Here is a 21,066-nt window from a genome sequence, read left to right on the forward strand (position 1 = left end):
GTGATTTGCTGCGCTGTTAAGCTCTTGTGGGATCTAATGACGATAACTCAAAACCAGGACGCCTTCGATAGCAGAAGGCGATGCTTCGGCATCAGTAACGACGCTGGTTGCGGCGTATTTTCCCGAAAGACCTTAGACACTCTTTGACCCAGCCACCTCGCCAAACCCAACTAATCGCTCAACGACGGCACAAGCAGCTAAGGCTCCACATAATCGTTTTCCAGCTTCCTTTTTGTACTCACGTCAAGCGAGAGATGCAAATCTCCCAGATCCCGCAGACTCATATGCATATGATACAGAATGATGAGGAGAGCGGTTGTCCTCTTCCCCTACCCGACAATGTCGTCACTGCTGGCGAATTTCATCATCAGAATGACATCCGCTCTATGACGGTGCTGCTGGAAATGTCATACATAGCCAGTGCTATCGCCGCCGTGAGTCTCTGGGATGTCGCATTCTGACGGTTCCTCTACCAATCCATAAAACTGCAAAGACACAACGATGTCGCACCGCATTCAAAAAATACGTTTTGGCTCGTGCTGTTTGTTGCTAGCCTACTCACGCTATCCTTACGCCCATAGAGATATAAATCAGTTCTTTTCCACATCATCCTCGCTTGATGTCGCTCATTCGCCGCCTCCGACCCTCCTGCCTCCCGAGCGAATTCCAGCCAGTGATTGAACGACTCTGGAGTCAGGGTCTCCCGCTTTTCGACATGTCCAATTCCTCTTCCTCCAAACCAGCCGTCCTGGAATGAGATGACCCTGGACCAAACCGATGACGATAGTTATCAATGGTTGATTGGATTCGAGTATCAGATGTCCTTTTACACGAACGAAAATGTGATGGACATATCTAGTCCGTCCGCCATCAGCACAATAAGCCATAGCGGGATAAGCGATGTTGTATTGGATGGTTTGAACGAACCCGCGCTGGCTGGGACGAAGACCATGTGGCAATCCCCCATAATGGGTCCTTCACAGATGCTGAATCCGTTTGAAATGGATCCATATGGTTTCGTCTTCCCGGATATCACGAATGGGCCCATTCGTCACCTCAGCTAGCTTCCCAAACAGATCAATGACGGTTACTTCTCTACACCACCACGGGTGTTTTGGCTCGGTTATTACACTCGATGATGGTATCCTATGGCTCGATGCCGTCGTGGGGATCATTCAGTAGTATGTCGACAACGCACAGATTGCGGTTCGACTCTTTGTAAGTTTCCCCCATGAACTCTGCTATGGTCGCCAGCGCACAGGTCCTTGATAGAATTCGCCATAGGCTCGTTGCGGTTCACCCATGCGGTTGTAGCATTTTCGGTGATTGGAGACGCCTTTGCAGCAACACAGATAAGCCCTGGTAATTGGCAGTATCCCCTCAATTATCGAAAGGCTCTCGAAAGTACCTTGCCCCACATGACCCCTGTCGCATGACAGGTATATGAGGGGAATCCAAAGATGCATCATTAACCATTCTCGCCAAAATCGTCATACAAATCATTTCAAAGTCATCTATGAATTCTCGATCAATATCGGGCGAGGCCTTTAATGCATATGATGATAGCAGCTTCCTCAGAGAAGATATCAGCCGCCGCGAGCAAGAAGGGGATAGCACGCGGCAGCCCGATTTTCCTCCCGCCACAGACCGAGGCTTCAATTTTCAACCTTTCAAGGTGGAAAGGCGCGGTCTTAAGGTCAACCAACTGCCTTAAGAGCCCCTATACCTCTTCCAACACTTTGTGCCACTTTCCTAGTTAGCAGCTGGACTGAGTATACCAATAGCTGAGTCAACAGCTTGCAAGAAAGGGGGATCATAATTATTGATAGCGAGAACCACGAATTAAGAGAGGGGTCAAGACTATAGGAGTGGAAGCCGACCTCTTTAGCAGAATTATATGTTTGGCTTGGGATCCTAATTTATATAGGAATCCACAAAGAAATCGCGATTGAAGACCATTAGAAAACCCCTGAGCTAGAGGATAAGCGCCCTGAACACTCAATTATCAAGTTTATGACCTATAAGCGATTCCAGCTCCTTCATCGGCACCTTCACCCCTTTGACTATACTACGTATTACGACCCAAAATGGCTGGACACATAATGGGACGGGCCTCGAGTAGCTAAAGCACTTTGATCAATGCACAACTAACTCATCAACTGGTCCTTATCGTCTAATGATCCTTGATGGCCACGAAAGCCACCACCCGGCCAACTTTGAGATATATTGCGAGGAGAACAATATCATCACACTCTGTATGCCGCCGCATTTTCCCCACCTGCTTCAGCCTCTTAATATCGGGTGCTTTAGGCGGCTAAAGAAGCCTTATGATCGAGAAATAGAGCATCTGATTAGAAGGCCTATAAACCATGTTTCAAAGACCGAGTTCTTCTCGGCCTTTTACGCCGCTTTTCAAGCCACTATAACCGAGAAGAATATTAAAAGGGTTTTTAAAAGAGCTAGGCTTATTGCTTTTTACGCGGAAAGTGCGATCTTATTTGTAGCTTGATATGCAGCTATGGACTCTAATGCCTGCCGAGGAGGGGGCTAGCCAGGCTAAACCATGGACCTCAAAGACACCAAAGACTATCCTTAAGCCAGTCTTATTCTGAATATCCTAAAAAGCGAATCAGAAGACATAAAGATTGCTCACCAGAGTCAATTATAGGAGCTGTAAAGTCTAATACTAAAGCACTAAAGGCAACTCTGCATGAGGTTACCTTATTAAGGGCTGAGATGTAAGACCTTCGAGAGGCGAATGAGATACTTAGCCGGCGGCACAGAGCAAAAAGGACCCGCCTACAGAATAGAGTAATGATACCTATACAGGAAGGAAGGGATCTAATTGATCAGATGGATATAGATATGCAGGTAGTGGCCGAATGGTCGAAAAATGGTGGTCAAGGAAGGTCGGCGCGACTGGGTGTTCGGCGCTGTGGTATATGCGGCAACACCGGGCATAATGCAAGGACCTATCAGGAAGGTATTAAGGCCTCCGCAGAAGAGTATCCCTCAATGCATATGACGACCAACGCTTCATCAGGGAGGATAACAGCAGCCGGAACCATGAATTGAAAGACCGGTCACGGTTGCAAAGCCGGAAGTCTACATGCGCCGCAGAAGTATTTATCTGGCTTAGGGTCCTAATTTATATAGGAATCTATAAGGAAATTACGATTGAAGACCATTGGAAGACTCCTAAGCCGGGGGAGCAACGTCCTGAACAATCTATCATCAAGTTCATGACATATGAACGGTTTCAACTCCTTAATCGTCACCTTCGCCCCTTCAATTATACCAAATTTACTGACGATGAGAGATTCCCTGAGGTTTTTCGATGCGCACAACCGTGGTCTAAGCACATACAATACCATGCGATACCCCTCCACCGATAAGACCCCTCTACCAATAAGCAAAAAAAAAGTTTCCCCATACAAAATGCATTTTTTCAACCTCATGAGAAAAACTTAACAAAATTAGCAAAAATAAACTTGTTTTCAGTATTCAGATTAGAATTCAATATATTTTAATATTTTTTTTGGCCTTTTAGCCTCACGGCCTGTATGAGTGCGTACAGCGAGTAACTCTTTTACCTCCGAGTTTGAGCTTTCTTCCTCTTCCATCCCTTCCACCTCAATCACATTCTCAACAGCCCCTGCCTCTGGAATTGCTTGATTTGGCTAAGAAATAGTTTCACCAGCGACTAGAGCATCGGCTAATGTCATGAACTTCTCGTTAGGATTAGGTATGGCCTTTCTCTTCTTGCCTCTACTCAACCGGCCGACTTCCTCCTCCATACCGGCGATTCATGCAGTTATCGAAGCTATCTTTAGAGCTCCCCGCAATAAGCTGACTTGGAGGCATTGAAAGCTCTATTTTATAGTGGTTGGAGAACATTATAGTAATGAACTGCTAGGTAACAATAATATATGTTGTTAAAAAAGCAGGTATCGATCCACTGATCCTGGATTTTGAGTCAGCGACATTTATGTTTCAGACCAGGCAGATGCTCACAGAAACATGGCTTCTACGGTCATCTAATATAATAAGCCTGGAATTAGACTTATCTTCTGGCCGGATTTGAGGCAGATAGACCTCTTTGAGCCACTCGACTGCGATATGGTTGTCCGTCGAGCCGTTGTCAGAAGTGATGGAATACTAGTCAGCTATCTTCTTGCACCCATTGATAAACTCTTGTTGCTGATGTCCTTTGCTTTAAAATATAATCCCGGGTTTCAGAAGACGGCTATCTGCAGTCACGGCTTCGATAAAGTTAGTCTAAACGCGGGACTGAGAGCCTTTGAGGACGGCCTTCCTCTTCGGATCGCTACTGCCGATAACCAAGGAATCCAAGCCTAGATTCTGGAATGGATTATTGAATTTTATGATAAAGACGTTAAATACCCACCAAATCCCGCTATGGTACCACCCTCGTCAATATTAACTGTGTTCTCAGGCTTGATCTAGCTATACTCGCGCTCCTGGATAATCGAAGTGCTAATTAATAGCCATTGGGGTAAAAGAATTGAGACTTGACGACTCCTGGCGTTTCCCTATCTTCATGTTGATAACTGGATGACGTTTCATGAACCTGGCTATCTAATGCGCACTGATAGCCCTTCCCCGGGCCTCGCTGTCTTAAGAGCGCAGCGACGGTGGCGCGAACTTGGCTGTGAGAAGGAGCATAGCTCAAGGCATCTTGCCGAAGTATCCAGGTAACTAATCTGGATCCCTGGGACTTGGATAATAGTTGGGCAGGATGGGTGACCTCAGACTTTGATGGTATACCTCTTAATCAGCCCGAAAGAGTCGGCTGAGGGATGTCATGCTTCTGGGCGGCTTGGTTATGGGAGAGGCCGTTATCCGCGATATCTAATATTTCTTTAATAATGCCATCCTCTGTATAAGACGCTCGAGGCATTTTCGAGGCGATTATGGAAGGCTGGTGTAGATAAAAATCCTATAAGTTTTGGGGAGGATTGTTCGTGGAGGAGGCATTGACAGAAATTTTATATTAGTGCTATGCGACCAAATCGCTTATATACTATAAAAAGAAATAGCATAATGCGAAACAGCATAAAACTCTCAATCAGACACAGCTTGTTTTATGTAAATAAGTTCAATTTTGGCCAAGCATCGTACAAGTGAAATTGAGCATTTTGTATGGGGAAACTTTTTTTTCGCTTATCGGTAGAGGGGTCTTATCGGTGGAGGGGTATCGCATGGTAAGCATTAGCGACTAGTGCCCTTTCGGTCAGAACAGGCCGCCGGGCGTAATAAATTGTATTGTATTGTATTGTAAAATTTAACAGTCTCAATTTAACAGACCGTGGTTTAGCTCTTAGAATAAGTTAAGATCGTTAGCTCATATCCTCTTCTGACGATCTGGTGTTATCTACATCTATAGACAGCTCGTCATATTCGCCAGACGTGGAATTATCAACGCTAAACGGCGGAAAGAACATAGCAGGTGCTGGCAGTGGGACTGGCGTTAATCTCTTGATACGCCCCGACAGATACTCAATCTCGATAGACGGTGATTGCTCGGTTACTTTTATTTCTGAACCGCCAGGGATAGGACATGAGGTTAACGTCGCCGCCCTTTGATCAATGGTCCCTTCTATGCTTTCGTTGGATCTCCTAGTCTGAGGCTTGGAAGCCTGTGGGAGGATATCTTGTTTGGGCCGCTTTGTATCGACAACTACGATAAAGTGATTATCGGGGAGAACGCCGCCAAGTCCGCAGGGTTCTAAAGGCTGCTGTTGCGACACGTACTGCTGCTGATCGTCGTTCCAAATCAAATCCAGCTCGATGTCGCTGGCTTGTTCACAGTCATTGTTTATCAGACCCGGGTCTCTATGATCACCCTCATGCGTGGAAGAAGTCAGCTGACGTAGACCCTGGCCTCGATCTGTCAATGGCCTATAGCTGATGGAGGACCCAGATGTTGTTCGTCGATGAGAATGAACCAAGTCTAATGACTGCTGAGAATCCTTCCGGTTTTGGCTACTCAAGGGCGTGCGAATGGTTGGTGATACATCAACTGGATCACCCGATAAATCGGTGCAGAAAGGTACGTCGCTGTAGTATGTGATAACACCTTCGCGGCGTTGCAATTTGCCAGCCGACCCTTCAGAATAATTCAAGCCTAAGTCCGACTCGCCAGGATTATCGTCGTCCACGGCTATAGGCGAGCAAACCGACGCATCCTGTGAAGTGTTCGCATCTGATGATCCCTCCCGAACAAACAGTGGCTTGTAACGGAAACTTTCAACTCGAGCATAAAACTGCGGATCAAATGCAGACACATTCTTATTTAAGCCTCCGGATTGGGATTCATTGCTAATGAACGGGCTCGTCTTCTGATGCTCACGTGTCTTTTCCGAACCATCGATATTATTGACAGGAGGACTTTCTTGCGAATCGTAGATAGAGATGTGGCTACTGAACTTGGTATCTTTAGATCCGCCTCGCCATCGGATTTTATGCCCGTCAGTAGATAGCTGAAACCTGGTGCTGATTTCTAATACGGCGGAGCGAACGAAGTCAGGAGTTACGTTGATCAAGTGGAGCTGGGCCAAATTGTATAGCAGGTTCAGAGACACCCAGCCTTCAGCGTCTAGGTGGATGTCCTGGATACTCTGCTGTCCAGGCAATATGTCGGGCGACAGTAGGTCCAAATGTCGGATATAGTTCATATTCTCAGACGGAATCTGAGCACGATCAGGGTCCAGATCACAAGGTCGCGTTGGTCGCTGTTTTGGAAGAAGCGGGAGTGGGGGAAACGGCTTGGTAGACGAGACCAAGCCTGTACCATTGCCTTCTGTCTCCATGTTGTCCTTTTCGGGATCAGAGGCCGACCCATGGGCACTTAAATGGCACTGATATTCCCAAGCGCGAGATTGTTGTTCGAGAGGGAGGAATCTGGCTTCCCGGATAGGCTCAGTTTCATGAGTGGGTGGTTGGTAGGCGGATGATGAGTCCGCCACCTGTTTATCCGCTACAACGCGCGCCATGATGAAGCTGCCACCCGGGCGCAGAGGCGACATTTTTGAGACATCGGCACTGTTACTTCTGCCTGTGAAGAATTGTTCAAGGCGACGAACAACAAGACTCTTCCGCTCCTTGTCTGTCATGATTACATGCTGCGGGTATAGCCCGTCAGGAACATCTCGTAGATAGTCCTCGACCTTGCCCTTTGATGATTTGGTTGAAGGCAAGATGGGGAGGTAAATCGGCGTTCTCGAAGACTCGACACCGGCCGACATGGAGGCGTAGGCGGAGTCAGCTGGCCGGAGGCTGGAACCTGGAGAGGAAGGAGCATGGCTGCGCTGAACTCCAGATTTGGAATATATGTGATCGCGATTGTGGGGGGATATCCTTTTCCTTTTTTGCGATGATGACGCCTCTGGAGACCCATCGTGATCCGCGGTAAGGTCTCTCAGTATGGTTTCGAGCTCTCTCTTTTTCTTTTGGGGCAGCCCATAAACCTTGATCTCAAACAGCTTGTCTTTATGGAGCAAGGCCGGACCTGGTTGCTTATAGCGCTTGAGCTCCTTCTTTAGTTGTTGAATCTCGAGCGTTAGGTCGTCGATGACACTGCGGTAGTCATCAGAGCTACTGTTGTGCGCTGTGATAGGTCCAGGAGGGTCGACCTGATGCCGAGTGTGCAAGTGTAGCTTCTCTGTATCCAATAAATCAGATTCTTCCCGGGAGGAGAGATTAACTACAGGTTTGCATTAGCCTCTTCTAAATTACTACAAGTTCGCTATAGGTAGTGCATACCATCTGCGGGATTGTTGTTGGCGGTCGCGTTGAGGCTTGAGTCGTTATGCCATTCTGGTGGATCGCTTAGCACCGTCTCACGACTGCCGCTGAAGGAATCGAGATGGAGAAAACAATCGGTTGGTGGTGGCGGGGTTTTCTCTGGATTGCTTTGATTTAAGGGCATCTTGGCCCCCGTAAGCAATGAAACGCGGAGCAAGACCCTAATAGGACTGCTTAATTGTCGATATCACAAGAATTGCGAGTATAGGCTACATGATAGTAAGACTTTCACGATTCGACGACCGTGTAATACGGTCGGGAGACGTCTAGCAACGGTCGAGTATCCTGTAGAGCAACAAGGTGGGTTAGCAACATCGAAAAAAAACCACTTATAAATGAAACCAGATGAGGACAGGAATCGAGCTGTCGCAAAAGCATCGCAAATAGGATCGTGGGATATGCAGTGGCGAGGCGAATGTGCTATGCTAGCTTTGGGGGAAAGCCCCGAAAGTCATTGATATGCTTACCAAAACGAAACAAAGCTATAACCGGCGACAGCGAGTTGCAGACAATTTCCAGATTATAAAAATTGGCTTCATGTAGGGGTTGTTATAGTTGAGTCTTGTGCGGTTCGTTGGGCTGACGAAATGTCTGGAACTATCCGGCCAGGAGATTGCAAGATGAATCTGCTCTTCTGCGTGAAGGCTTGGATGCTGAAAAGTGAGGCACTTTTGGTGTAGTCGCCGGGAGGTGATCCAGCAAGAGACGTGTTGGCTGCGATACGTTCTCAAGAACTTGGCTTATTTTGTAGCCGATGAAGTCAAATAGAGATGGGAAAATAGTGTCGTGCTGAATGCTTCCCTGCAACTTGCCAAGTCAATAGTCTGACCCAGAGGTCGCTGAAGCTGCTGCGGTAGACAGTAAAAAGGTCGATATACCTGGGGTTGAATACTGGTAGACGTATGGCGGCAAATAATCATAAAAATGGTCGTGACGATGAGTCGGTGTATCGTGACGGGTGCCCTGAGGAACGTACGAGAACGGAAAGGATGTGAGATTGAGGGGACAGCAGGCCGAACGTCGCCAGCAGAGACGGGCTAACGGGGTAGGTCACTTGTCACTTGTCCGTATAGGCGTACTAGTGGAGGAAAAGTGGATGACCCTGGTGACCCAAGAGCCCGGGTCCCCGATATGCCGCGGACCTATCGTAGCGTTGAAGATACGTTCTGTACCTATCAAGTGCGCCGGAGCCCGACTCCGTCATCTTGAAGACTCCTCGCGTAAAAGAGTGGGGTAGCTCATCTGACAAGTCGGAATATACGACACACCCCTATTGATGAGTTCAATCGCTCCCATGCCCTACTCTCCTTGGCGTTTCCCTGCCTCTTTCCTGACGGAAGAGCCGACTTTATTAAGCCTCGATTGCGCTCCATTGATTACCAGGATTACGTCGAGCACGCGATGCGCTGGCATGACGGGCGTTTTGCACGCCACCCAACCTTCCGCTTCGTCGCATTCAATACTCTAATGCGGTCACAAGCACGTACACGGTCCAAATTCTTCGTGAAGCAACATGATGGGATGCATCAGCCGCTCACGCGAGAGCAACTCATTCAGGCGCTCGAACACAGTGAGGAACCCAAGGCACAGGCGCTGATCAACTCGATCACGAGATATGCAGTCTCCATTCGCGGTACGCGTCCCTTCTGGAACAAAAAGAGGCAGGACCTCGAAGCTTATGCCTATAACCTTGGGTGTCTTGGCGCATTCATCACGTTTAGCCCAGCAGATTTACACTGGCGGAGTCTCTACCAGCACATGCCCCGGTATGAAGACTGGCTAGCCGCCTCCGAGCCGGAGAGGATGGCTCTATCGCGCCGACTATTGCGGCAGAACCCTCACATTGCTGCCTTCCACTTCTACCGCCGATACTGCCTCTTTCGGGATATCGTGCTAAGCAAGAAGTTCAACATTACGGATTACTGGGATCGGTACGAATGGCAAGGCCGTGGTAGTTCACACAACCACGGCCTGTACTGGATGGATAATTGTCCCGGAACCGACATGGACGACGAAGCCGCTCGTGATGTATTTGCACGAACGTGGGGGTTCCACGTCACGGCGATTAACCCCGAGCCGAGTATGGCAATGCCGCAGGGCGAAGGTAATCCCCTGAGCGTGGATCCCCTGAGCATAGAGATGACATTCTTGCGGCTCTCACAAATCGCGAACCGTTGCCAGTGCCACAAGTGCAATACCACGTACTGCTTGCGGGTGAGGAAGAGAACCGGTGCTAGCGAGGGATATGGAAGGCGCTGCTGCAGATATCGAGGCGGCCAACGTTGCCAATCCAGAGAGGGAGTGTCGTTTTGACTTCCCTCGTGCCTTACGAGAGCTAGCCGCAGTCATCAGGAAGGAAGGAAGGTCGTACTACGTCTTCGAGGCGGCCCGGAACGACAGCCTCATGAACCACTTCAATCCGGCTATTCTCCTAGGGTGGCTAGCCAATATCGACATATCTCCTTGCACCAGCTTACAGGCGGTAATCACGTACGCTGCGAAGTACTGCAGCAAATCTGAGAAGAAGACGGAGCCTTACTGCAAGCTTGCAGATCAGGTTTTGCCGCATACGGCACATCTTCAGCCCCTATTGTCCTTCTCCTCTCGCCTCATGAAGTTTAACGACTTCTGCCGTGTTAAGTTGATGATGGTTCATCCACATCGCTCTCCACGAGAGTTGCTCGTAATGGACGGGCAGCGGTTCGACTCCTTCGCGGCTGCGTACAAGTTCTGCAGGCAGCTCCACCATACCCATGCGGACGATCATTATGGGGATCCAGATGCAAAAGGATTGAGGGCAGAGGACGATGAATTTGAGCCTGAGGCCCATGAGGAGCCCGTCACAGAGGAGGACTGGCATGAACTCGCCCGCATGCTGCCTGACCGGCCGCTGGAGAAAGAAGATATCGATATCCTCGGCCGCCGAGATATCGACATCAATTATGATTGGACGCCTCACGTTGGACGGTATACCGACGATGGCATTCTCAACGGTGACTACTGGAAACAACGCAAAGCTGAAAACCTCCTGGACCTTGATGTCGATGATCAACCCTTGGAAGCTCGCGATTCCCTAAATCCAGAGCAGCGCCTGGTGTACGACACGGTGATGGTCCACTTCTTGACGCAGAATCCTTCCCAGTTGTTACTCCATGTGGATGGTGGAGGCGGCACTGGCAAGTCATACCTCATCAACCTACTCTCTGCACACCTCCAAGCCGCGACGGGCGGGAGGGGGACACCTGTTTGGCGTGCCGTGCCCACGGGCGTCGCGGGAAACCAGATATCGGGCACTACCTTGCACTCCCTGTTGCACCTCCCAATCAATAAGGACTTCCGGCCCCTGTCGCCGATTGATAAGGCCCAGCTCCAGAAGAAGCTGGAGGATATCAAGTACCTCATCATCGATGAGAAGGGCATGCTAGGACTGCGTCAGCTATCGTGGATCGATGACCGTCTCCGCGAGGCGTTCCGGAGTAGGAATGAAAAGTTCTTTGGCCGCTTGAACATCCTGCTGGTCGGCGATTTCTTTCAACTACCCCCTGCGCTACAGAAGCCACTTTACTATGATAAAGAGGTGCAGGGGGTAGAGATCAAGGGCAGGAACGCGTATAGGCGCTTCGATAAAACAGTATTCTTGAAGGTTGCTCAGCGACAGCGCGGCGACGATCAGGAGGCCTTTCGCACAGCTCTTGGGGAATTGCGGCTGCTCCAACTATCTAAGGAGTCCTGGAAGCTCCTTTCCAGCCGCGTACAGGCAAAGTTAGGCGATCGGGAGGTCGCGAGATTCGTCAACGCTTTGCGAGTATACGCCACCAAAGATAGGGTGAACGAATATAACCACTATCACCTAGACCGCCTCAGCCGGCCGGTCATCCAGGTTACGGCTAAGGACGTCGGCTCTGGCGCGGCTGCTGCCCCCGACGACAAGGCGGGCAACCTTGCGAAGCAGATCCCTATATGCATTGGCGCCCGTCTGATGCTGACGTCTAACCTTTGGCAACCCGTTGACCTCTGCAATGGCGCTCGTGGTACAGTTTATGACATCGGCTGGGCACCCGGGGCTGAGCCCATCCAAGACTCTCCCTGTGATATCATGATGGAGTTTGACAAGTACAACGGACCGGTGTTCCTGACCACCCCTGATGGCAAGAAGATTGTCCCGATTCTCCCCGTAGAGAGGGACTTCCTCATCGGAGCCACTCTCTGCACTCGCACCCAGTCCCCCCTGATCGTATGCTACGCTATTACCGTTCACAAGTCACAAAGCATCACAGAAGATATGATCGTTACCGATCTCTCCTGCCGGGATTTCCAGACTGGGTTAAGCTACGTGGCTGTCTCTCGTGTGAACACGCTCGAGGGCTTGATGTTGGATGCCCCATTTGACCGCAATCACCTGATTTACGCGTCTCCCCCAGGTGGCATGAACATGAAGATGAGGGATCAGCAGCTTCGGAGACGACAGGTTCTTACGCGGAATCCCTACAAGACAGACCACGGTTCTGCATAATTCTAAGTGATTCTGCTCGCGACAAGAAGAAATGTTACAAAATTGCTCCAGTGCGTAAATAATGTGATGGTTGTAGATACTTGCTTGGCCCGCGGACTCTCAGCCTTCGGCTGATTGTACCACTTGCACCACCGCTCTAAAGTGCAAGGGGTGACGTAGTATTTTACAACAAGGGATCCATGCACAAGCAAGCAGTTTCTCTCCTCAATTTTTTCTGGGCCCAAGTCACATTCTATTCAGCTTAACGTGTTTCAACCTATCTAGCGCCTCCTTCTAGCCTACAATTCTTTGTTGACCCTTTCCCATCATCCCGGTACATTCTGGTATCTCCATCCCTCGGTCTATATCGGGGACTTCATCCATCGGTTTTCTACCCTCTCCTCTCAGCATCAAGATACTTTCTCTACCTAAGCTGTTTCACCGTGGGGTTCCGTCTTGCAGACTCTCCTCCAGTTCCGCAGCCACGGGAAAAGCACCTTTGTCAGAGACTTTTTCTTTTCCCAGGCCACTTCCTCAAGAGGCTCCCTTTTCCTGGCCGACCTCCTCGTCCTGGCTGCCGCTGGACATTTCGTAGTAATGTCCAAAGACGCGTGTCTCAAGGTCGACCACGCCACCACTCGCCTTGCGAGCCTGGCGACGGAAGTAGAAGCGCTTCATCCACTTCCAGGTCTCGATGCCCAGGAAGAATATGAAAGCCTCAACAAAGACAATACCCCACTCCCAAGAGATGGGAGCGTGCTTGAAGACGACAGTGTTCAGGGTAGGGATGTAGATCAAAGGGAACATAGTGATGAAGCCAGCCACGATGGCCCAGAAGAGGAACTGGTTGCCCCAGACGTCGTGCATCCACTGAGTGAAGTACTTATTGCTCTTGGGCTGCATTCGGAATAGGGAGCGACGCGTATTGACCATTTCCCAAGCCAGGAAGAGCGCAAACCAGGTCAGGCAAGCAAACGTCGTCGCGCGAGCACGGAAGATGACCTTGCAATCCTCGCTGTACTCGTTGTTGCAGTTCTCACCAATATCGGCTTTACCGTTGCCAAATCCGTAAAGAACAAGGACGAACGAAGCCAGACAAAGAGCAGACATCCAGAGGCCATAAACAACCATATCGATAAGCAGCTCAGGAGTGAGGACACCTTGTTTCAACTATAGATCGGTTATGTCAAGGATTCAGCAGCATGAGAAAGGGTAACCTTACGTTTTGGGGAGGTCGCTGCATAATATCGGGTGCGGCAATCTCAAAGCCCAGTCCCATGTCAGGCATGCCCGAGGTGATCATGATTATCCAGAGAATCTCGACGGGAGCAAGAGGGAATATTGATAATCCATTCTTATCCTTAAAGGCAAGACCAATGAGCAAGGTGCAAGCCTGAGCAATGTTCTCGGCCAAGACGTGGAGGATGAACTTCTGGATGTTGTCAAACATACGTCGGCCCTCCTCAACGGCGTTGAGGATAGATGCAAAGTTATCATCCGTCAAGACAATGTCAGAAGCCTCCTTAGCGACATCGGAACCGGCGAGACCCATGGCAATACCAACATCAGACTGCTTCAAGCTTGGGGAGTCGTTGACGCCGTCACCAGTCATGGCAACGAAGCACCTGCGGCGATGGAGGGCGTTGATCATGCGAACCTTGGTCTGGGGAGCACATCGGGCCACGACGAGGGGTAGCAGAGGGAGTTGATCGATTTCATCATCTGAGAGCTTGTCAAAGTCCGAGGCAGCCATTACAATCGTCTTGGCAATATCGGCAGGGATCTGGGACATCTTGGTAGGCAGGATGCCCACCTCAAGAGCGATAGCACGGGCAGTCTCAGGGTGGTCACCAGTGAGCATGTGAACGCTGACGCCGGCTTCATGGCACTGGCGGACAGAAGGCGCAGACTCGGGGCGAGGGGGATCGTACAGACCGATAAGACCACGGAAGACAAGGTCAGTCTCGAAAAGGCCTCGGTCCAGTTCAGCTTCGTTATCAACAACGTGGCGAATATCAGTTCGGCTGGCGAGGGCGAGAACTCGGAGTCCAAGTCGGGCAAGAGCCTCCATGTTTCTGAGGATATCTTGCTCAACATCCGGAGTGAGGTGCTTGATCTCATCACCGACAGCATAGCGGGGGCAAGAGGAAATGATTCGCTCAACAGCGCCCTTGGTGAAGACCCATTGCTTCTGCGACTGGTCATGTTCGAAAATGACAGACATCTTCTTCACGTCAGAGTCGAACGGGAACTCGGCAACCTCGTGCCATTGAGGCTTCTCTCCGGTAGTGAGGCGGAGACGGTTCCAGTTAAATCGCGAGGCAAAGACCTGGATGGCAATCTCAGTGGGGTCACCACGGCCATGCCATTCGGCCTCAACCTGATGGACAGTGGCGAGGTTAGCCAGAGAAGCAACGTTCAAGTATTCCTGGAGTGTGGGATCCCTGGCGACGACCTCCTCGGGGTTGATGGAGGTGCCTTCGGCGTCACTAAGCTGGAAGTTGATGTCCTTGGGCTGAGCATCCTGGAGGCCGAGTTGTCCCTGGGTCGGATTGAAGGGCTCGCTAGTAGCGCTGACTGAATAGGTGCCACGGCCAGGAATCCATGCCTTCTTGACGACCATGGTGCCCTGGGTAAGGGTACCGGTCTTGTCAGAGCAGATGTCTAACACGGGTGTTAGTAACAGGTTCGACTCGGGATGGAGGACCTCGACGGGACATACTAGTGACTCCACCAAGGGCCTCGAGACTCTTAAGGTTGCGGACAATGACGTTCCTCTGGACCATGCGTTTCGTGCCAGCGGCCATGGTAATAGTAAGAACGACAATCAGAGAAGCCGGGATCATGGACAAGCCAGTGGCTACAGCGTAGATGATGACCTCCCGCTTAGTGTTGAACTCGTTGGAACCGAGGACAATAATGGCACAGGCAATAGCAGTTCCCAAAAGAAGAAGGGCCAGCTTGGACAGTTTGCGCTGGAGGGGGGTTCCAACGTTGACGCCGAGGAAACGGCCAACAGCATCAGAAAAGGACAAGGTCCAAGCCTGCATCCAGCGACCAGTCGAGGCAGTTCCATCTTCGCGGCGCTTGGGCTCACGACGACGAGAGGTTTTGCCACGGAGAGCAACAGCGATCTGGCCGATTTCGGTGTAGATACCAGTAGCGAAGACGATACCACGAGCACGACCCTTGGTGACAGTCGACGAGCTATAGGCGACATTGAGGCGGTCACCAGGGCCGGTATCATGAGGGAAGGTGGACGCCGTCTCCTTTCGGACAGGGAGAGACTCTCCAGTGAGGAGAGCTTCGTTGGTCTCGAAGTTGACAGCTTCAATAAGGCGGATATCGGCAGGGATGGTATCGCCCGTCTTGAGCTCGACCAAGTCACCAGGGACAATCTCAGCAGTCACGATAACCTGATTATTCCCGTCGCGCACGGCATGAGCTGTGGGGGAGCTTAGCGAGCGGAGGGAGTCCATGGTCTTGGCAGCTTGGAACTCCTGGAAGAAGCCCACGACAATGTTGAGCATGATGACTGCAGCAACGACGCCGCCTTCAATCCAAGACTGGATTCCAAAGGAAGCCGCCATGGCGAGGATAAGCACCTACAAATCAGCGAATCAGTAAATCTCCCTCCGAGGATCACAACCAAGGACAACATCGGCAAAGTCGCTGTGAGATTCCTTGGAAGGGCCATGGAATGGTGGACATCTCACTAGAGTCAAGGCGTTGGCAATCTGGCCGATGAGGATCTTGATGGGCTGGACACCCTGCTGCTCGCCGAACTCGTTGCGGCCGCACTCCTTAAGGCGCCTCTCGGCTTCGGCCGTCCTCAAGCCGTCGACGGTATGACACTGAAGCTGCTCGGCGACTTGTTTGAAGGTGAGGGCGTGGGCGGGCGCCGTCATGGGCGTGTTAGATTGCCCGGAGACATGAGGCGTCTCCTCGATCAACTGCTGGCTCATGGCGATTGGGAGTATTTCATCCGGCGCGGTAGGAGGACGATTAGGTGGGACAAGAGGTTGTCTTTTGAGGGCTCTAGTTCTGTGCTGTTCTTGCTTGGGCGGGTGGCAAGATAGCCGAGAGGAAATACGTGGACAGAAGGAGTAGGCTAGAAAGTCACTGCGCCGCGGGTTTTTGACTGGTGGAGGAATTTGAAGAGTAAGAGAAGAGAGAAACAAAAGCCGGAAGGACGACAGAAGATCATATCCCTTTTATCATGGACCCAGTACAAGGACACACAGCGGAGTTAGCCCGGTACCCGTAACTCTCCCTTTCAACCTATCCTAAAGTGCGTGCCCTTTGCCTCCCGATCCAACCCCACTCGCCCCACTCCGCCAAGAGGGAGAGCACATGAAAAAGTAGCGTCCAGGGAATCAGGATGGAGAATTGGCTGGACATAAGATGCTCGCGTGTCGACTAGCTGTCCCGCACCGTGGCCTTGGGCCTGGTAGGCCCTGGCGAGGACTTTGATTACCGTTATAGCAGGTGTCCTAGGAAAGAGAAGAGAGGAGGAAAGAAACCAGTCCGGTATGTGCGGAGGCTGGCGTGGCGTTTACTGAGAGTTCCGATATGCTCCCAAGTTTTCATATTCTATTTCCGTAAAAGCACACCTGATAGGTCACTTTATGGAACATTATCTTGAGAAACCTTCATGGCATTGCCCGAGAAACGGTCATGGAACATTACCTGATAAGGCGTCCCCCGCACATTGACACAGCTGGTGTTTGCAAGTCCATCTCGTCGACGCCCTCGACCTCGGGTCAATACTGATGGGCTTGATCTGTAGCGAGCGGAAGAGTCCCAACCCGGAGGGACACGCTGTTTGAAGGCGAGATGAAGCAATGAAACGAAAGAACCTCCCCGCCTTGCCCCCGGATCGAGGAACGCCTTTTACTCACATCTATATTTAGGATTTTTTGGGGTTCCTTGTGCGGTGCCCCATCGATGGAAGAACAAGTGCAGATCTCTCGGGGTCTATCGCTTTCACGCAACTACTGTTTGACATGAGTTGCAGCCCCGACGTCAGAGCGCCGTGATATTCTGCTGACGTATTATGTTTCATATCTGGGCGGGCCCGGGGATATTCCCTCTCCAGGGAAGTAGCGCGGAGACAGTAAAAACAATGGCTGCCGGAGAAGTCAAGGTTTTTTTTAATCTTGTGGTAATTTTTATGCTTAAAAATATTATAGATTCCGGATCTGAGACTTGGAGTGATCCGGTTGGTCCTCAAAGTCCCGGCCTCCACACAACCTGACCCTGGACAAGCAGACAAAGATCTGCGTTTCTCTGTCCATTCAAGCTTCTGAATGCAGCCTCGACCCTCTAACTCGAGACACGGACGGAATCTGTCTCGGGGTATGCGTAGCCGCGGCAACACGCGCTAAAACAGACGGCCCAAGATTGGCAATGTGTGTCTCAGCGGGCCAGACTCGTAGCCGCTTTATTGTTCGTAGGGGCCAATAGATAACCTTTGATCTAGTCGCGCGTCTTGGGGCGGATCGGCGGCTCCTTAACGCCCATCCCGTCCATGGTTCATTACGCCGTTCTTTCTGATACCCATGGCTAGTAAGCGATATGGTTGCGAGATTGAGAGACTGTGAAAGCACCATGCCCGGCACGCCTTTTTATGCTTATTTTAAACTCCCGAAAGCGGCCAATTGTGTACTCTAGACGAGGCTCCCGCCGGATAGTCACGCGACCGATTTCCATTTCCATAGCCCTCCAGCAGAATTCCAAATAGCGTCTCCCTGACTCGAGAGTCTCCACCTCCAATTGTGATCGCCAAGATAACTCCTTGTCAACCCCCGACGCCAAGACAACCGCCACCAGTGATGGCGCCCTTGCCAAGAGTTTCACCCACCTCGCCCAGCCACCGACTCTGCTCTGCATCCCCCTTATCGAGGACCGAGAGACTCAAGAGGAGTGCTGACGAGACGTGTTGTCATCGCCTGAATCGCCAGCGGAATCACCGAGCGTGTCATGGACGTGAATCTTTTTCTAGCCTCTCTCTTTTTGTACTGTTTCCTTTTTTAGGCCCTACCTACGAAGACTGTAGTTCCTTGCCCGTTTCAGAGCCATTAGCTCTCCCCTAATTCGTCTGGCGCTGAATAAAATATTCCTCATCTCGGTTGATGTAGATGTCTTGAAAGATGAACGGATAGCCCCCCCGGAGAGTGACTTGGCTTGATTAGAAATTTCCTTTCCATTCCTTTTTGTAAAGATCCGAAGACTAGTTCGATTATCTTTCTCTGCAACGTAGTCCTTGGCCGTATTTGCCATGTATGCATAGTTTTCACCAGAGACTACACCATATCCGATGGTATAAAAGTCGTCCTTCGAGGTTGTGTATTCAAATGCACCCTTGATATATGTTCCGGGCTCAAAATAGACGTAATTAGTATCGGGATCTAACATGATATGGCTTCTGCCGAAGTGGCCATCTTTTTCCATTCAATAGATACCAGCTTCGAAGTACAAGGTAGGCTTGGATCCAATTGTCGATTCGGTTACCTTCCCGGGCTTCAGGACTTGAGTGTCCGAAGAAGTCTTTGATGGAACCAGTCCTTCAGGAATGAAAGGGCTAGCGAAGATGAGGAGAGCGTTTCGCGTCTCTTCGCTAACGACAAGTCCTCCCGAGTTTACGTACGATTGCCCATTTGTACGATAGATGTAAAGGTCGTTCTGAAATTCAACTGAAAATCTTCGGCCGCTGGCCTCATACGGGACGCGTATGGCAACTGTGTTTGCATCCGGGGGGTTAATGGTGTACTTGATTTGGGAAGGGCGGATCACAACGTTTGATGCCGGACCAAGCTTCGAATTATCGGTCGACTTGACCCGGACTTCGACGTCCTGGGAGTATTCGAACTGGGTCCACGCCATGTTGATTTTGGCGTCTGGCCCAACGGTGATACCGTCACCGTCTTGAAGGGCGTACTCCCGGCTAGGGTTTGCCGGGTCATACATCTTTCCATTTCCATTCCGCGGAATAGATTCGTAGACAAATGAATCCTGGAACTGTCCCTTGCCGGCAAGACGGACGGACACTGAGTACTTGCGCGACTGGCGGACTTCATTAGCCGGGACGGGGCCATAATCATTCACCTAGTGGTTATCGTGCCACCAAGTATGCAGGCCGCTTTTATTCGACGCCCGAGGACTGATGCTCGTAGCTATCGAGCCCGTCACATATAGGGAATTGATAAACGTAGCGAGAAGACACGCAACGCTCATGATGATGGATTAAAACGAATCGTGATCTAGGAAAATTGTCTTAAGAGAGAATGTCGTGGAAAGGGAAGGATGTTAGATTCTGTTGCTTGCCGAGGCGTCTAATATATGGCACAGGAGCCAGAGTTCTAAGGTACACTCAAATATCGAATTCCTTTCACGCTAACTATTATAAGGAAGAGCTATGAAAAGATGATCCGAAAATCGGGGCAAATTAGAGCTCATTATAAGGATGCCGGTGCAACTCAATCTGTTTTGCGAATATGTTTCAATTGGCTTACCACTAAGTTGAAGGATGGAACTATTGGTGAGGATATCATCAAGCAGGAATTGTCCAGTGAGAATTTTGAGAACCTTGCCAAGCGCCTTAGCGAACAGCATGATCATAGCTTGCGGATTTTCCCATGTGATCTTCTCAGCCCATGTGATTTATCTACAGGATTGGTATGGACTTTAGCTTGGCAGCCAGACAGAAGACCACGGTCTTGTGCGCAACGGTCGCCACGACGTAGGATAAATGACGTACAAACAAAGACCAGTAATAATATGCCAAGAACGCTGTTGGCTAATGTGTGGCCATGTAATTTTGCCCTGAGGCCAAGATAGTTCCGGGGGCTCCTGTACCTTCGGGACGAAAGTCAAGCCTTCAGGGCCGTCACGATGAAAGGTTAAGCCGTGGTACTTCCCTTTTATGCCTTCATACAACGCTGTATTCCAGACGTAAGCGCCTCCATTACCAACATCATCACCGGAATAATATGCTATAAGGAGCGGTCGAAGGAAAACGACGATAAGATCTCTCCATATGCTTCCTGCTGAGACATAAGACGTTCTCAATTCATGATATGCCCGGAGGATGTCTCGAAGATGGACCTCAATGGATATTTCCTGCTTATGGCACGAGATTGTTGGAGGACTGGCGTTTAGTGTTGCCCCAAATGGCCTATCAGAGCGCCTGTGTACAGCAGGATGGATTGAATCAATGATGACTGACATGACGATCATGGGTAGCTAGCATCATTATTAGGGATTTGAGAGCAGTGAAGTAAATAGTGCAAAATACCGTAACGTACATGATAAGCTTGTGTCCCATATAAGTATGTGTCCCACATATACTGTACACCTAAAAAGCCAAACCTTAAATTTTCTAAAATGGGCTATTTAAGTCATAGAAATATAAAGAAAATATTTATAAATAGATAATCAAAAACGTTATAAATTAGGATGTTTCTAGAATTTATATAAAAATTACCTTACTTAAAAAGTTAGAAAAACCCCTTAAAAAACAGTATGAATAAGTGGTTTATTAACTACTTACTAACGTGGTTGATAAGTGAGTGGGTCAGACAAGTGAGCGAGTCAAAAATCTCAACCTTTATACTTTCAATCCATTTAAAAACAACATAAACTATCTGATCAATTAAAATCACTGACTATACTCTTCCCCAGGGGTCTCAATAACTACCTGACAGGTCCTTGCATTATGGCCGGCTTTGCCGCATACCCCACAACGC

At 49.9% G+C, this 21,066-nt stretch overlaps 5 protein-coding genes across 5 annotated transcripts; 2 read left to right on the forward strand and 3 right to left on the reverse strand.

Moving 5' to 3' along the window:
- Positions 1–5,232: 5,232 nt before the first annotated feature.
- Positions 5,233–8,350, reverse strand: BKA55DRAFT_64700 (frequency clock protein). The gene is made up of 3 exons (XM_046197221.1): positions 8,295–8,350; positions 7,786–8,112; positions 5,233–7,726 (listed from the first exon to the last, which is right to left on the reverse strand). Exons 2-3 carry the CDS (start codon positions 7,949–7,951, stop codon positions 5,361–5,363), a joined length of 2,532 nt encoding a protein of 843 aa, XP_046047929.1. The 5' UTR covers positions 7,952–8,112; positions 8,295–8,350; the 3' UTR covers positions 5,233–5,360.
- Positions 8,351–10,072: 1,722 nt separating this feature from the next.
- BKA55DRAFT_484646 (uncharacterized protein) lies at positions 10,073–10,837 on the forward strand (the record flags this gene model as incomplete). The annotated part of the gene is made up of 1 exon (XM_046186211.1): positions 10,073–10,837. A coding segment is annotated over one exon (765 nt), but the record flags the coding sequence as incomplete, so codon positions are not given.
- A 1,089-nt stretch (positions 10,838–11,926) lies between these two features.
- On the forward strand, positions 11,927–12,340 carry BKA55DRAFT_513957 (uncharacterized protein; the record flags this gene model as incomplete). The annotated part of the gene is made up of 1 exon (XM_046187943.1): positions 11,927–12,340. One exon carries the CDS (start codon positions 11,927–11,929, stop codon positions 12,338–12,340), a length of 414 nt encoding a protein of 137 aa, XP_046047931.1.
- A 513-nt stretch (positions 12,341–12,853) lies between these two features.
- BKA55DRAFT_515376 (uncharacterized protein) lies at positions 12,854–16,284 on the reverse strand (the record flags this gene model as incomplete). Its single annotated transcript, XM_046188012.1, has 4 exons — positions 12,854–13,489; positions 13,542–14,983; positions 15,042–15,924; positions 16,036–16,284. The coding sequence occupies 4 exons, from the start codon at positions 16,282–16,284 to the stop codon at positions 12,854–12,856; spliced, it is 3,210 nt and encodes a 1,069-aa protein (XP_046047932.1).
- Positions 16,285–18,119: 1,835 nt separating this feature from the next.
- On the reverse strand, positions 18,120–20,548 carry BKA55DRAFT_540665 (glycoside hydrolase; the record flags this gene model as incomplete). The annotated part of the gene is made up of 5 exons (XM_046190291.1): positions 18,120–18,247; positions 18,367–18,762; positions 18,833–18,885; positions 18,969–19,426; positions 20,177–20,548. 5 exons carry the CDS (start codon positions 20,546–20,548, stop codon positions 18,120–18,122), a joined length of 1,407 nt encoding a protein of 468 aa, XP_046047933.1.
- Positions 20,549–21,066: the final 518 nt, after the last annotated feature.

Source organism: Fusarium redolens (genome assembly GCF_020744475.1).
Source record: "Fusarium redolens strain MPI-CAGE-AT-0023 chromosome Unknown BKA55scaffold_10, whole genome shotgun sequence".
Lineage (NCBI taxonomy): Eukaryota > Fungi > Ascomycota > Sordariomycetes > Hypocreales > Nectriaceae > Fusarium > Fusarium redolens.